The following is a 17,166-nucleotide window of genomic DNA, read 5'->3' as shown; positions in this document are numbered from 1 at the left end:
AATGTGACTGTAGACTTTTAATTCAAACAAGCAAACAATATATATGATGACAACACAAACCTTTATTACCATTATCATCAATTAACAGTCTTTTATCATGAAGCAAAACTGAAGTTTCAAATAGAAAAAAAAACACATTGCTTTGCAATCTAAATATTTAGGAGCAAAGAAGTCAATAAATAGCATTTCCAATAAGAAAACATTTGAAAACAGATGCAGTCTTTTTTTTATTTTTTTTTTATTTTTTTGTATGCATATTTTACTTCTGTTGTGAGAGAAATTATTATCAGTTGCCCATGCATTTGAATTAGCAAAGAGTTTTTGTTAGAATTTGGCACAAATTACACTAAACACATTCATTTGAGAGTATTTTTCCAAATTCATTTTTTTTAAAAACATTTTTTTAAATATATTTAATTTAAACACATTCCAAGTTATTTAATTAAACAGGCATAAAAAGCATTAAAGAAATCAATAATCTCATAATATTCAGTGAGACATTTACTTTCTGCCTTTTTTCAGGAAATAATTAACTATAGTAATATAGAAATAATCTTAGTGTTTATTAATAATGAATATGTAAATGCACAAAAGTCAGTTAAACAACTGGGACATTGTAAGTTTTTAATGGTTATTGTCTCTAAGTGACAACCTGCAACTTTTCAACAAAACATTTGAAACTTATTTTCATAGTTCACTAAAGTTTGATGTCTTACCATGACATATTACAAGTCAAAATTATTTGTGGTAAAACTAACATTTTAAAAATACTTTATTAGTATATCAATATATAAGTATGCCAATATATAGATTTGGGTGATAGCACTCTCTTATAAAGATTAGCATCTGCACTTCAACTCTTAGTAAAAATTAAGCATACTAAAAAACTATATCAGTTTCAGTGCAAGATTTCAAAGCTACACTCTGCAAGCGACTTCCAACTTCAAAAACTGAATAAGGTCTATATATGACACAAATTGTAAGGAAAAGAGAAGTTGTTTGAGGCAAGAAGGATTGTGTGTTTGCATATGTTTATGACTATTGTACTGAATATGTTAAGCTGGTTGTATTCAGAGAGAGAACCTGACTGGTGTGAATACTACAGAACTGTGTGTGTTTGTGTATTTAGAAACACTGTGAAGGGAGAACTGGACCAGGCAGATAAAAGTGCTTCTGTTCCCTCATCTTGGTCTTCATCTTCCTCTTCCTTTCTTCTAGTCGAAAACTAAGTCTCAAAGTACTTATAGATCTGAGATACATATAGCATGACACTTTGCCAGTCCGGTCGGTCTGTGTGCATCAACTCATCAATGTCCTACAGAGAGAGCAGATGTAAACGTTTACATGCAGGAAATACTTTTTCACACATTTTCATGCATGCTTCAACTGCAACTTCTTCATGCTGCAGCTGTGAACTTCTGCATTGTATTTTGTTTTATTTCATTATATTACCCTTGCCTTAGTCTTGCATTCCTGAACTATAAAAATCCATCTTAAAGATGTTATAAATAATATTATTTATTAGTTATGCTGATTTACCTCAAAAGTAATAAATATAGTGTTCAAATACAGTGAGAAAGGAGTGAAATAAATACAAACTATTTCAATATTTATTGTGTACATAATAATTGTTTATCTGACAGTAGTGCTGACATTTCCACCGCAAACAAATCATTCAGAATAGTTCACACACAGATTACAATTTGCTGAAAATGTACTCACCATCAAGCTGTTTTTTCTTTTAAACAGATTTGGGCATATTTAGCATAGCATCACTTGCTCACTAATTGATCCAGTGGAGGGAGTGAATGGGTGCCGTCAGAATGAGAGTCCAAACAACTGATAAAAACATCACAATAATCCAAAAGTAAAACATGCAACTCCAAGTAAAAAAAAATAAAAATAAAAAAAATCATGAATAACCATGTAATAAATTCATTATAAAGATGTTTTTAACTTTTAAAGGTCAGGTATGTATTTTTTCAAAAACACTTTAGAAAACCGAGTCGGGCCGAGTACCAATACAAACTTGTAGCCAATCAACAGTAAGGGGCGTGTCTACTCATGATGGGGAAGAGAGAGAGAGAGTGCTTAGAGTACAGGACGGACATTAGCCGAGCCAAGCGATGACAGAAAGATAGAGATGGAGGATAAAAAAACAAAAGACGAAAACATCTGCGGAACAAAAGAAGGCTTACGATAAGGTAAGAAGTAGGAACCGTGTAAATATCAGTTTTCCAGCACTGTAGAGAACCCAAGGAGTGGGAAGGCAACGATTAGATGCCAAAGTTGCTTTTTTTTTTCTCGATAGGTGAGAAACATTGGTTTTGCTTTGTTTCACAGAACTAATATATGCTGTTAAAACAGATACAGCATGCACGTTAAAACACACAGTACTACCAAAACACATTCGAATCTGCATTACCATGGTAACACACATTGTTTTCACTTATTGATGACATCATACCCTCGGCCGGCTGGCACAGCAGATTCTGCCATAATGAATGTAATGTACGTATGTGTGGGGCGGAGCAATCAAAATAGGGCCGAGACCCTTTTGAGGTAGGGGCGTGTTTGTTTTTGTGATTTGAAATATCAACATTGGCTAACAGAAATCACTTTGCTTCTGGCTAAAATAAGAGTAATCTGTTCATAATATTGAATGTCTTCTCTAGTGAAAAAGCCGTCTCATCTGAATTAGAACAGAAAATATGCACAGATCAAGCGCTGTTTACAAGAGAGAAAAAAACAGCCCAAAATACAAACCTGATTCAAAAAAGTTGGGACACTGAAGAAATTGTGAATAAAAACAGAATACAAAATAGATTTTTACCACTGTGTGGCATCCCCTCTTCTTTTTATAACAGACTGCAAACGTCTGGGGACTGAGGAGACAAGTTGCTCAAGTTGAGGAATAGAAATGTTTCGTATTCTTGTCTAATGTGCCAATATTTGGCATGACATTTCAAAATGTCTCACTTTCAATATTTGATATGTTATCTATATTCTATTGTGAATAAAATATAAGTTTATGAGATTTGTAAATTATTCCATTCTTTTTTTACTCCCAATTTGTACAGTGTCCCAACTTTTTCGGAATCGGGTTTGTAGTTCTAAACAAATAAAGCATGTTGGTGAATTTTGATGTAAGAGTAAAACAGAAGATGGACTTTTACACTGAAAAAGAGTTTAAACCATTTAAAGCACTTTAATGATGTATTTGTTTCTTGCAAACATGCAGCTTTTAACTTGACAAGATGTTAATTAATGGACTGGAGTCGTGTGGATTAATTGTGAATTATTGTGATTTTATCAGCTGTTTGAACTCATTCTGATGGCACCCATTCACTGCAGAGGATCCATTGTTCATCAAGTGATGTAATGTTAATTTCTCTAAATCTGTTCCAATGAAGAAACAAACTATCTATATTTTGGATGGCCTGAGGGTGAGTAAATTTTAAGCAAATTATATATATATATTTTTGTTTGTTTGTTTTTGCGTGAGATATTCTTTTAATAAACCTTCATCAATAGGAGCATGCTTGAGATGAAATGTGATGATGTGTAAAGAAAATGAAAAGGAATTCATGTAAATATTACTTGAACAGAATATTTAACTGTGCATCATTTGCAATCAAGCTGTAAGATTGTCAACATTATACAAACAGTGAACATATTATTATGAATGTAAAATAATGAAATTATCTTCCCCAAGGACTCCCATGAACAACAGATTTGGAATGTCTGAAATGTCATTTTCATCACAAAATGATATTAAACACAACACTACATCATTTGAGATGTGGTAGAAATGACAAAAATAACATAAATAACAGCGTTCTCCTGGGATACATGTAAACACACACCATTGTACATTTTTAAACTAGTGAGAAAGAGTAAACAGTACGTTTTGTTTTATAAAGTTCACAGATCCAAAAGTCCCTATATTTGAAGAAACTTCCCCATAAATATTGTACAGTTGATATATGCAGTTGATTGCACTAAGGGAACAAGCTCACACTTTACACATTATATATAATGCATTAGGCTATATAATTAAAAACCCAAAAGGACAAGGGTAGACAAATCTCATTCATGAACCACCAGAGGTTGTGACATTCATAAACTATTCCATTCTCCTCTAAGATAAAGCAAACCAGCTGAATGTGGGATTTTCCAGTCATTCCTTAATGTTGTTGTGTGGAGATATGGGGATGACAACAGGGAAAAGACCTTCACTTTAACATCATATCCAGTAAGAGGTCACAATTATCATGTGTTTGACATCACACACACACACACACAGTGGAAGTTAATAACACAAATCTCAGCTGGAGTTATCAAATTCTCGGCCAGTCCACCAGAGACATCCACATAATATGTAGAGTGTGAAAATGTTTCGAGGCTGTTATAGGCCTGACAATCATGGAGTACCACCGATTTAAAGGAACAGTTCACCCAAAAGAACCTTCCGAGTTGTGTGTGTACCATCTCTATGAAAACAACAGCTTGTTAATGTTGACTAACTCTCTTTATATTCACATCACAGTTTCCTTATGTCTACAGTATGTTGGGTGAAGTGAACTCCTGATTGCTGCATTTTTCTGTCATAGTATCTAATGTATGAAGGTGTTGGAACCTGGAGAATCATTCAACATTTACAGATCATTTTAAAATGCCCACAGAAGGCAGCGAGGCATTTGGACACATTGTCTATTTGCTTCTTTCTTACCACACTCGATCTTAACCATATAAAGCGTATTGTGTGATAAGCAAATTCTAAGGTCTTGAAATGATGAATGTTAAAAACATTACTGAGAAATCTCAGAAAAATACAGTCTGTTACATGCCTTCTTACGTCTGATTTACAGTAGTGTATACTTTTTTCTTTTTTTTTTATCAAGTAACAGGCCTTTAAGTATAATTGGAAAAACGTTCACCTTCAGGCTGTGGTTGTTCATATCTTTTAGCTGCAAAATCTTTAATGATTTTTATTAAGTAAATGTAAAAATATATTTTATATTGTTCTTTATGTTTCAGGATTAACACTTACTGGACTGAAGCAACTTATTTGATCATCCACACATATTTTGGTCTCATTTTATTTAAACGTCCAATTCTTGTTATTAACAAACCATTAACTATGACTTTTGGCTCAATAAACTACTAATATGCTGCTTATTTACAGTTATTAATGTAGTTGTTAAGTTTAGGTATTGTGTAGGATCAGGGATGTAGAATATACAAGAATATATATAGAAGTACTAATAAGTTCCTATACTAAAGTGTTACATATATATATATTTTTAAATCGTTAAAATGTGTCACATATTTATCTACTTTTTTTTACTTTTACAATTATTTATATATATATATATATATATATATATATATATATATATATATATATATATATATATATATGTATATATATATACACACACAGTCGTGAAAAAATTAGGACACCCCATTGAATTCTATGGTTTTCTGACACAAGACATAATAAAAAAAAATTGTTTTAACATCACATGATATATAATACTGTATCATTATTTTTTGAACAAAAATAAAGCCAAGATGGAAAAGCCATGTGTGACAAAGTTGGGATACACCTATGATTTATTCAGAAATTACTTTATTACTTTATTAATTTTGTCCCACTCTTCTTCAAAAAACTCCAGTTTTGTATGCATTTGTTTCTACACGGCTCTCACCACATGATTTCAGTCAGGATGAGGTCTGGACTTTGACTCGGCTATCGCAACCTCTTGATTCTTTTCTTTTCAGCCGCTCTTGTAGATTTGCTGATGTTCTTGGGATCATTGTGTGTTATTGTATGACCCAATACTGGCAAAGCTTTCGCTGTTGGACAGATGTATTTATAGTTGACTCTAGAATTATCTTGGATTACAGAGGAGTTCACTGTCGACTCAATGACTGTGGGATGTTCAAGTCCTCTGGTTACAAACCAAGCCCAAAATCATCACCCCTCCACCAGCATGTGTATCTTTTGATATGAGATGTTTGTGCTGATATGCTCTTTAGGTTTTCACCAAATATGGCTTTGTGCATTATGGCCAAACATCTCCACATCTCTGGTCTTATCTGTTCAAAGGTCATTGTTCTAAAAGTCTTATGATTTGTTCAGACGCAACTTTGCAAACCTAAACCATGCTGCAATGTTTTTTTTTAGATAGAAGAAGCTTTCCTCTGGCAACTTCCAAATGTGCCGTACTTGTCCCTTATTTTTCTCATTGTACTGTACTTAACTTTATCATTTAACATGTTAACTGAGGCCTGTGAAGTCTGATGTGAAGTTCTTGGGTGGTCTGCCATTTCTCTGAGTGTTACACGGTCTGATCCTGGGGTGAATTTGCTGGAATGTCCACTCCTGGGAGGATTGGTGTCTGTTTTGAATGTCTTCCACTTGTGAATAAACTTCCTCACTGTAGAATGATGGACTTAAAATAGTTTGGAAAATACAATTTTAATCTTCCCAGATTGATGGCAGCAATAATTGCTTCTCTAAGATCATTTCTGATGTATTACCTCCTTGGCATTGTGTTAATACACACCTGAAGGCTCCAGACCAGCAAAGGGTCCAAAACTTTTATACTGCTTTTACAGAGGTGCTCACACTTGCTGATGATCAGTTAACCAAAGGCATTTGATTAGCAGTGCCTGACCGCTACTTACACTCTTAATTCATTTGTTAACAGTAGGGGTGTCCTAACATTGTCACACATGGTTTTTCCATTTTGGCTTTATTTTTGTTAAGGGGGGGGGGGGGGTGTACAATGGTGTTTCGTGTATTCAGAGTTGTTCACAGTGTGAGATGGATTCTCATGCTACACATGGACAAAATTTAAAAAATAATAATTTAGAAGAATGACTGAGAATCTTACTTCTTGGTTGGTACAAGTTTCAGCTGTTTTTTTTTTTTCGATCGTGGATCTAATGACATAGACGAGAACGGAAGTCCTTATAAGAGCATTTATACCAGAAAAGCGCGCCCGCGCACACACATACTGATCAGAGGAGAACGAGACCGCGCACATCAACGCGATTCAAAATCGTCGGCAGCACTGCATAGGATTTGTTCGAGAATGCCTCCAAATAAGTGCATTTTTGGATGTTAGGGAAAGTTTACCATGTTCAGCTTCCCCAAGAACCCAGCATTACATGAACAGTGGATGCAGTTTGTTTTTCCGGGGCAGCAACGGAGTGTATCAAGTGTGTTTGTGTGTTCTGGTCATTTGAGTGATGAATGTTTTATAAGCAAGGCCCAAGTCGATGCTGGATTTGCACATTGTTTGCTATTAAAACATGGAGCTGTCCCTGTGATAAAAGACCCCATTCATGTAAGTACAATTGCATCAGATTTCTGTATTTTTTTTGGAAATCAGCACCTAAGTGAATATATGTTAATGGTAACAACACGAAACATCTCCGCTCACGGCACGCCTCCAGGAGATCGGCTTTTTCCGGAAAGAATCGGAAAGCTGTATTTTTCTTTTATAAATATGATAAAACTAAAAACTTTTTGGATATATGAAGGATGCAGTACTACTCTATAGGTACTCAAGATTAACATGAGATTAGGTGAAACTGTGTATGTTATGTACCCTTTAAATAAATAATGACACAGTGCAATGTATCATGTGTTGGTGTTCATCTGAGGTTTTATTTTCCAAATTTTAAGACCTGCCAAGGACAAGATAATGTTTTATTATGTCCTGATACAGAAAACTATATATATGTATATGTATGTATGTATATATATAAACACAGACATTCAGATACAGATCTTTATGATATAATCCTCTTTGCATGTTTCTGTTGTGTGTCTGTGGTTAAGTCATGCTGAACGTGACAAACATAACCTTCTGAGTGATGTGTCAAGTCAAATATTGTGCACTTCTGTAATGAAGTCATAAAAACACCCTCAGGTCAGTAATTAAACAGTCAGTAGCCAACAAAAAGTGTTCTGAGACACATTGAGATGTAATATGTTTAAACAACAGCCACAATCTTAATATTAACTGGACATTTACTGCAAAAAAAGCCAAATGACTGAATTAATCAAATAGTAAACAATTGAAGTTTGAAGCACAAATAAAGGAACCAAATGCATGTACAGTTACACAGTATACAGACAGCATTCTTACTTCTGCACAAAGCAGCCAAAAAAAAAAGAAAAAAAGAAAAAGCATTCAGTCATGTGAAAAAGAAGTACACCCTCTATAAATTCTATGGTTTTGCATGTCAGGACATAATAAAAAAATGATCTGGTCCTTAAGCAGGTCTTGAAATTAGGTAAATACAATATCAGATGACAGTACAACACTACATATTACACCGTTTTTTGTTTAACAAAAATAAAGCCAAAATGGAGAAGCCATGTGTTGTGTACCATGATTCAAAAGCTTGTAGAACCACCTTTAGCAGCAATAACTTGAAGTAATAATTTTTCTGTATGACTTTATCAGTCTCTCACATCATTCACAATCTTGCTTCAGTTCATTGAGGTTTGCAGGCATTTGTTTATGCACAGCTCTCTTAAGGTCCTGTCACAACATTTTAGGTTGAGGTCTGAACTTTGACTGGGCCATTGCAACCTTGATTATTTCCTTTTTTTGTCCATTCTGTTGTAGATTTGCTGGTGTTATTGGGAGCATTGTGTTGTTGCATACAGCTTTAGCTTTAGGACAGATAATTCATTACATTTATATAGCGCTTTTCTAGGCACTCAAAGCGCTTTACATAGTCAGGACTCAGGAGGTATCTCCTCACCAACCACCAGTGTGTAGCATCCACCTGGATGATGCGACGGCAGCCATAGTGCGCCAGAACACCCGACACACACCAGCTTACTGGTGGAGAGGAGACAGAGTGATGAAGCCAATCAGCAGATATGGGGATTGTTAGGAGGCCATGATGGTCAGAGGCCAATGGGTGAATTTAGCCAGGATGCCGAGGTCACACCTCGACTCTTTTCCAAAGACATCCTGGGATTTTTAATTGACCACAGAGAGTCAGGACCTTAGTTTAACGTCTAATCGGAAGGACAGTGCTTGTTGACAGTATAGTGTCCCCATCAATACACTGGGACGCTAGGACTGACCAGGCTCAGCCCTGCTTAGCTTCAGTGGGAAACCGGTCTCGGGCTCCAGGGTGATATGGCTGCCAGATGGCCTCACATTTGACTAGAATATTTTAGTATACAGAGGAGTTCACAGACAACTGCATGGTTCCCAGATCCTATGGCTGTAAACAAGCCCAAATCATGACCCCTTCACCACTGTGCTTGACAGTTGGGATGAGGTATTTGGCTAATATGCTGTGTTTGGTTCTTGCCAAATGTGGTGCTGTGCATTATGGCCAAATATCTACACAAGGGTTGTCAACCCTGGCCTCGAGGTCCACTTTCCTGCAGTAATTTTCTAGTAATCCTGAAGACATTGATCAGCTTCAGGTGTGTTTGATGAGGGTTGAAGCTTAATTCTGCAGGAAAGTGGACCTTGAGGGCCAGAGCTAAGAACCCCTGATCTCAATGTCCTTTTCTTTTTTATTTTCATAGTTTTCTGGTTTGTTCATATGCAAGCCATGCTGCCATGTTCTTTTTAGAGAGATGAAGCTTTCCATCCATCCAAAAAAGCCATACTTGTTCTGTCTTTTTCTAATTGTACTGTCATGACAAATGTAGTAAGGACGGATGTAGTAAGGATGTATTTAGTTTTTTCACACATGGCCTTTTTGGCCTAGTTTTTACTAAATAATGACACAGTGTAATATATCATGTACTGTATAGTCGTCATTTGAGGTTTAGACTGGCTAAATTCAAAGACTTCAGTTTTTCACATGGCTGTATGTCAGAATATTGTATTTTGTTTTCAATAAATGCAGCTGATAGAAACATTGTAAGATACTTTGGAGTCTGAGAGTCTAAACATCACAAAAGGTATTTAAAATGATAACCTGGCAGAGAAAGTTTCAGAATTAAGAAAATTGTGTAAAACACACGAATAATGAATTAAAGAAATATGTATTATTCTGCACAATTTCTACAGAATCATCAAGTGTTACTATTACATTCCACTATTATGAAAATAATGTAGTAATCATTGATTATGGGCAATTTTAGTCTTTTATATCAACTTTATGCAAATGAATAGCAATTTTGGGGAGGAATAACCAAGAGATGACAATAGAGCTCACAAAATCCATCTCTCAGCTGCTGCAGTGATGGAAAGATACAAAATATGATCTTGTTTTTATTTATTTATTTATTTATAAAAACTCATGTATGGAGAAGCGTATCTGAGATCGAAGGCATTCCAAATACTTTTAGATTATCACACAGCCTTTAAAATGAACAATTAAATAATCTGTTTTGAAAATTTGTTACATGTAAAAAACTAAACAAAAGCAGATAAATCATCAGATTGTAGTGAATAAACATACAATTCATGGGCTTAACTCTGTGACTCAATACAAGCGCAATACAAATCTAATCAACTGAGAAACTGATGCAGTGTCAATGGTCAGTTCAGCAAGACTTAAGTTTGTGACCTGTAGTTAAAATAATAATAATAAAATAAAATGTCTTTGAGCCAGATTTTTTAAATAATTTTCTTTTAGATTTTGGGCCCTATCTTGCACCCAGCGCAATTGACTTTGTACACCGACGCATGTGTCATTCCTATTTTGCACCCGCGCAAAGCGCGCTTTTTCCTCCACAGAAGCACGTCGCTAAACTAGTGAATGAACTTGCGCTCCCTGGGTGGTTCAGCGCAAAAAAGGAGGCGTGTTCCGGCGCAAACAATCCCTGGTGCTATTTTGCTGTTCCATTAAACAATTGCGCCCCTGACCAGAAAAAACCTAGTCTAAAGTCAGTGGCGCGTTGCGCGTTGTTCATTATGCTATTTTAAGGGCGCATGCTTGACCATAATGTATAGCGTGCACAACGCGCATACACTTTGCTCATGTAATCTACACAGATGCAACAGTTATTTTTGCAAATCATAAATTGTTACACTAAAAAAATATTAACACATGAGATGACGGAAATCATTGTGGTGTGCCACGAAGATGTGAAAAAAATAGGCATAAATCTAGCTTACAAATTTTTCAGGCTAATTATTCTCCCATCCCCATACAACACAACTTCTCTGTCTTTCACTGCTCTTACAAGAACATCAGTCTCCTCGGCTGTGAACCGCTCCTGGCGTGCGCCTGGTAAATACGCCATAATAATAGCAATCCATAATGGAAGTTGCGCACCTGCTTTTAAAGGGAATGTTGGATGACGCTCTGATTGGTTTATTTCACGTTATGCCCAAACCACACCTATGAATAATGAAGCTACTTCAGACCAACCCATTTTAGATTTGCGCCGGGCGCAAGAGCCATTTATCCCGCCGGGAAAATAGCAACAGCGCCGAGACCCGCCCACAAAGTTACTTGCGATTCGCGCTTTGACACTTGCGTTTCAGATTGTTAAAATAGGCTCCCTAGTGTTATATTTACTTACATATGATTCAGTAAAGTTGATTACAGCTGCCTGGGGAATGCACTTTTATTTTACATGTGGAGACTTGCTAAAATATACAGCATTCTGAAGTTCCTTGATTTAACTGGGTGTTTGTTTTTCTCAAGAATGGAAAAAGAACACAGCTTGAACTCACAAAGGCAATACCCAAAGGGATGTGTGAATGCAGCTCTATAAACCCCACAAACCTCGACTGCTGAATTTACAGCCTCTTCAACAGTCCATCTTTGGCTCACAGTTACAGTGCAGACACAAATGACCTGTATTTAAATGTGCTCGCTGTGTCAGGCACACAAAGCAGTGATTAAAGATGTGCAAATTACTCACCAGGGAAGGCCAAAGTCTACTGAGGTTGTCTTTTGTTGTTTGCGGTATTTATCTGCCGTAATCAGGCTTGTTTGACTATAACAGTATTCATTTATATTTAGACTCATGAGTTATAAGTTATTTACTATCTATTTATTAAAATAATTATACAATCCAATAAAATAATCCACACAGGAGTAAACGTATTACCTGTAGGTCCTATCAGTGTTATTTTAGTGTCATTAAGTTAGTATTTCGTTTTTATGGTCACACCATATTGTTCAATTATAGGAAACAAATTTGAAGCACAAAAAAGGCAACAAACGATTTATTATGAAATGAAAATTTGATGTTTATCTGCTTACTCCAAGGGCATCCGAGATGTAGGTGACCTAGAACACATAAAGATTTTTAACTCAAACTGTTGCAGTCTGTCAGTCATATAATGTAAGTGGATGGGAAGCACCACTTTGAGAGTCAAAAAAAAAAACATACACAAACAAAACCAAATTTAACCCTGCGGCTCGAGATGATGCATTGATGGACATTGATACAAGACACAAAACAATCAGTCTGTGCAAGAAACTGAACAGTATTTATATTTTTTTTTTACCTCTGATTGTCAGCGCAATGTCCTAACTGTCCTGAGCCATGGTGTCTACAGATATGAACAAGTTAAATTTAAGACTTTTTAAGACCTTTTTAATACCACCTGATATGAAATTTAAGACCAAACCATTATTTTATGTGCGTATAATGTAATATTTAATTTGTTACATGTAAAAAGATATACTGTATATACTGCTGTCAGAAATGCTATTTATTATTAAGTTATACAGCAAACTTTTTATATCAGCAGACAATATCCCATACAAAATAACCCCACAAAAGCACCACATCACCAAGATTTCAGGTTGTGCAAATATTCTATCTGTGTTCTATTAGCTTTTACATTGATTTGCATATTTTTTATATTAACCTCAGGATGTTTTTTATCTTTATAAAGGCCATTTTTTTAAACTGAAGAAGACGACGATGACTCCAAAAGTGCCTGCTTGAGAACGTGCTCAGGAGAGTTCTAACGGTTCGGACATTGTGTAAATCAGAGGTAAAAAAGTACTGTTCAGTTTCTTGCACTGACTGATTGTTTTGTGTCTTTACACGTCAAAGTAACAAGCTGCAGAAGTTTGTGTATAATGTATTCACTTACATTAAAAGACTGACAGACTACAACAGTTTGCGTTAAAAATCTTGGTTTGTGTTCTACTGAAGAAACAAAGTCACCTACATCTTGGATGCCCTGAGGGTAAGCAGATGAACAGCATTTTTTGGGTGAACTATCCCTTTAAGTTTAAGATGAACTAATTTAAATGGGAAATGTTGTCTTGGGAACTAGCTGAAATAAATTTACTTTTATGTTTTATATTTAATTTTACTTCTGGTACGAATTCTGGTATGATTTCAAGTAAAAAAATATATTTTTTATTGTTTTTAATTTTGAGCCCTGGATCATATGGATGAATTTTACTCACTTTACAATAATTAATAATGATTGGTTATTATTTCTTATACGAATAAATTAATGAATTATGCAAATTATGAAGAATGTCATTATCAATGTGTGTTTTTCTGTGAACATAGACTCACCAGAGAGGGCTTAATACCAATGCTTTCAGCTGCCTGGAAAGCCAGGGTGAGATTTCGCCCCTATAGGGAGAAAACAGCACTCGCTGAATATTATTTACAATAGTGAAAAACAGGTGTCTAAACTGCTGAATTCTCCAGCGATGCTCTAGAGAGTGATGAAGCTTCCACACAACGAGGCCATTCAGTAACCTTGACATTCACAACACACCCAAAGAGGCTTTGTGAATAATTCAAAAGCATAATGTACCATCTCTTCCTGTAATCACTATTATACTTATGGCTGCAATTTGTCAAACAGATCTAAAGACTGCAGCGCTTTGCCTGTCCGTGGGTGTGTGTATGATTGAATAAACACACAGGGAGGGCAGAGCAGCCATTTATTTATTATGTATGTTTTTTTTTGACACTTTTCCATATGCCGCTGTTTATGTATTCTGTCAACACTAATACATGAAGGCATGTAATTCATTACATCTGGCAGGTCAGAAAAAAAGGAAACCTTTACTGTTAACACGCTATGCTTGATTGCTAAATGTGTTGGCCACTAAAGTGCGATGATCTCCTAGACACTTCACTAACCAGTATAACAGTTATATATGTGTGTGTGTTTGTGAGTACCTTGTCATGGCTGATGAGCTCTTGGTAAGGGATGTGTGCAGGCAGATAGGTGTGTAACAGAGCACAGAACGCCAGGCCATCACTCCAGCTGCTGCTGAAGTTTGTCACATCTATATTCTACAAGGAGAAAGAGAAAAGTTTAAAAACACCATGTAACCGAAATACGAGTTTTTAGCCCGTAAGTGTAAGTCTGTTTGCACTCTTCTTTTTTGTAAAAGATGCATGCTAGAGATGCACAATCTAGAGATGCACAATCAACCAGTTGCTGATTGTTTTCAGAGGATATTCATTCCAAACCTGTAACCAGAGACTGACCAATTATGCATTAATTAATGCTACATGCAAGAAGGGCACTGGTAATAGCTGACAGAATAGTCTGTATGACCATATTGGCCGCTGAAATTAAAGGTTGGCTTGAGAAAATAATGTTTTTTATTATATATAATATAATATATTTAATTTTAAAGCACTAATTCACTAAGAAGCACCTGTACATAAGTCTTTACTTTTATTAGTTTAAATGCATCCTTTAATGAAAAAAAAAGAAAAAAACGTTCCGACCCCAAACTTTGGAATGTTGGCATATAATATCGGTTTTCAAGAGCATCTGTCACTGTATTTTGCATTAGGTGTCAGACTGCACATACATTTGACAAGACTGTCTGATGACAGCTTTGTCAGTTTTCAGAGCTCACCAGAGATACTGTAATACACAGCGGTTCTGCAGTACTAGCATAGTGAAGTCTTCTCTCAAATACTCAGTTATTGATTTGAATTAATCAAAAGGGAATCAATGATTCAACTGAAATCAATCATTGATGCAGGTGATTGTTCACTGGAGCAGTTTTAAAGCTAGTATTGAATAAAGTACTGGATATATTTCTCTTGGTTTTGAATGTGTTTCTAGGCAGAGAGCTGCTGAACCCTCATGGAGTTTACTAGTGTGTCATGATCTTTTTTTAGGAATTATTCATGTCTGTTTTCAATTAAATGTTTATATTATAGACGGATATCTGCAAAAATGCTGAATTTGGAACAGAAATGGAGCACCTGTCTTTCATGCAGTTCTTCACATGCCCTGCTTAGTATGTATTTGTTATTAAATATTTTAATTAAAAGTACATTCACCCCAAACTGAAAATTCAGTCATTTATTCATCCTCATAACATTCTAAACCTTTTTTCATATTCAAAACACAAATGAAGATTTGTTTTATCCAATGAAAGCCCAGTGCAAACAAAATTTGGCTTTATAAGTTGAACATAATTAAATTAGGATTTTATTTAAATATAAACATTGATAAATGCAAATACATAGAGATCGATCTTCAAATATAATAAAGCTCAAACATGCTTTCTTAAAGTGAGAACCAATGAGTTTTATTCTTGCATGTTACAAAAACATTTCTGAGCTTCTGAAACAAAAAAATGTAGTTGTGAGAACTTTCAATGGATGGACAAAAATTATGAGAATATTAAAAAATATTGTAATATGAATGGTCGTATTATAGGTTTAGAATGACATGAGGAATAAATGTCATTTCTGGGTGAAAAAGTCCTTAATTTAGTGTAGTACTGTCACGTGTTAAATTCAGTCCACCAAATTTACAACTAAATGTGAGAAAAGCCTGCAGATATATATTAAGTGAAATAGCGTGTGACAGAAAACAAAGGACACAGAAGGAAAATAACTTGTTACATCAATTGAAATATTGGGATGGACCTCACACACTCTAGACTGTTATCTCATTGTGTTTCACCGGACTTCCTGCTACTTCCTGTATGTCCCAGAGCAGTCATTCTTCTTTGTATGAGTGCATGTAGTTTGGGAACAGGGCAAAGGGCCAGTGGCGACCCTCTTGGGCTCAGCCCTCATCAGCCCCTACTGGGCCTTCAGAGTCCCAATACTTCACAAACATCTTTTGATTTAGAATCAGATGTTCAATTTGAAAGGAGACCCCAATAGAAGCTCCATCCTCAGCTGGGCCACTGGGGCTGAGATGTAGAGAAGAAGAGAAGTTCATTAGCCGTCTCTCGAGCAGGTCAGAAGTTCTTCAGTAAGGACATCACCCACAGAGGGACAGTGAGGAAGGAACCATGTGAAAAATCCCACAATCTGTGCTACACTCTGAGTGGAAATGTCTTGACATTTATAATCATGTGTATTCGAGGCAACCAGCCTAAAATGTCTTGTGTTTTATTTGAAATATAGAGATTAAAGAAAAAAAATTATAAAACATACATCAGACAAAACAATAATCTGGAGTACCATTGATGCTTACAATAATCACATTTTATTCACTGCAAATCTTCCATTCTGTGATAGTTACCACATTTCATTTGCACTTGTGTGTCAATTCAAAACACTGCCATCACTGACCTGTTGAACCTTGTGCTGTGTAATGTTTCAAAGTTTAGTGGAGCAGTGGAGGGAAACATTATCAGCAAATAATGATTTCTCACAGTTATCGTACGGCATCAGAAACAGGCTTTTATGGTGCTTTTACATCCTTTTTGGATCCTGATAGCCATCACCATTTGTTGTACTGTATTATAAAGAAAACAATCTCCTTTTGTGTCCTATAGACAAATGTATGGAATGAGTTGATGGTACATAGATGATGACAGAATTTAAATTTCTAAGATGAACTATCCCTTTAGAATTTGTTTATATATATTTTTTTAATTTTCAATTGTATTGAGTGTGCACTTCAAATCTTAAAAGTAGACTTAGTAAAAATGGCTAATTGTAAATCAATATTTTAATAATCTTTTGTCATTCTTTAAATAAATGTGCTGACTAACATAAAACCTGTTTTCACCTCAGAAACTTTCCCCAGGAACTAGGGACTTTGAGCCGGTACTCTGTCTTTCCTCCTTGGGAACCAGGACCCAAATAAAGTTCCAGGTAAATGTTTGCCCTTTAGAATGTCCCTGCTCACGAGGTAATACTTTTTCAAAGGTCCAGAACTTTCGGAGGTGGGACTTTGGCGCTGGACTTGTTGATTGGTTGAGTTAACGCAGCATTGTATTAAAACCACCATT

At 35.5% G+C, this 17,166-nt stretch overlaps 1 protein-coding gene across 2 annotated transcripts in view; it reads right to left on the bottom strand.

Annotated features, from left to right (window-relative positions):
- Positions 1 to 230: 230 nt before the first annotated feature.
- The window catches only part of LOC113049727 (cytospin-B), a 134,318-nt gene continuing 117,382 nt past the window's right edge, over positions 231 to 17,166 (bottom strand). For both annotated transcript variants that reach the window (XM_026212326.1, XM_026212327.1), the window contains 3 exons: positions 14,123 to 14,239; positions 13,505 to 13,564; positions 231 to 1,315 (listed from right to left, as the gene is read on the bottom strand). In XM_026212326.1, coding sequence (XP_026068111.1) covers positions 1,226 to 1,315; positions 13,505 to 13,564; positions 14,123 to 14,239 — 267 coding nt within the window. In that variant the 3' untranslated portion in view covers positions 231 to 1,225. The remainder of the gene's footprint in view (positions 1,316 to 13,504; positions 13,565 to 14,122; positions 14,240 to 17,166) is intronic.

Source organism: Carassius auratus, chromosome 30 (assembly GCF_003368295.1).
Source record: "Carassius auratus strain Wakin chromosome 30, ASM336829v1, whole genome shotgun sequence".
In the NCBI taxonomy this organism is placed as follows: Eukaryota; Metazoa; Chordata; class Actinopteri; order Cypriniformes; family Cyprinidae; genus Carassius; species Carassius auratus.
Note: the sequence above shows the minus strand (reverse complement) of the source record. Positions and strands in the feature narration are given on the sequence as shown.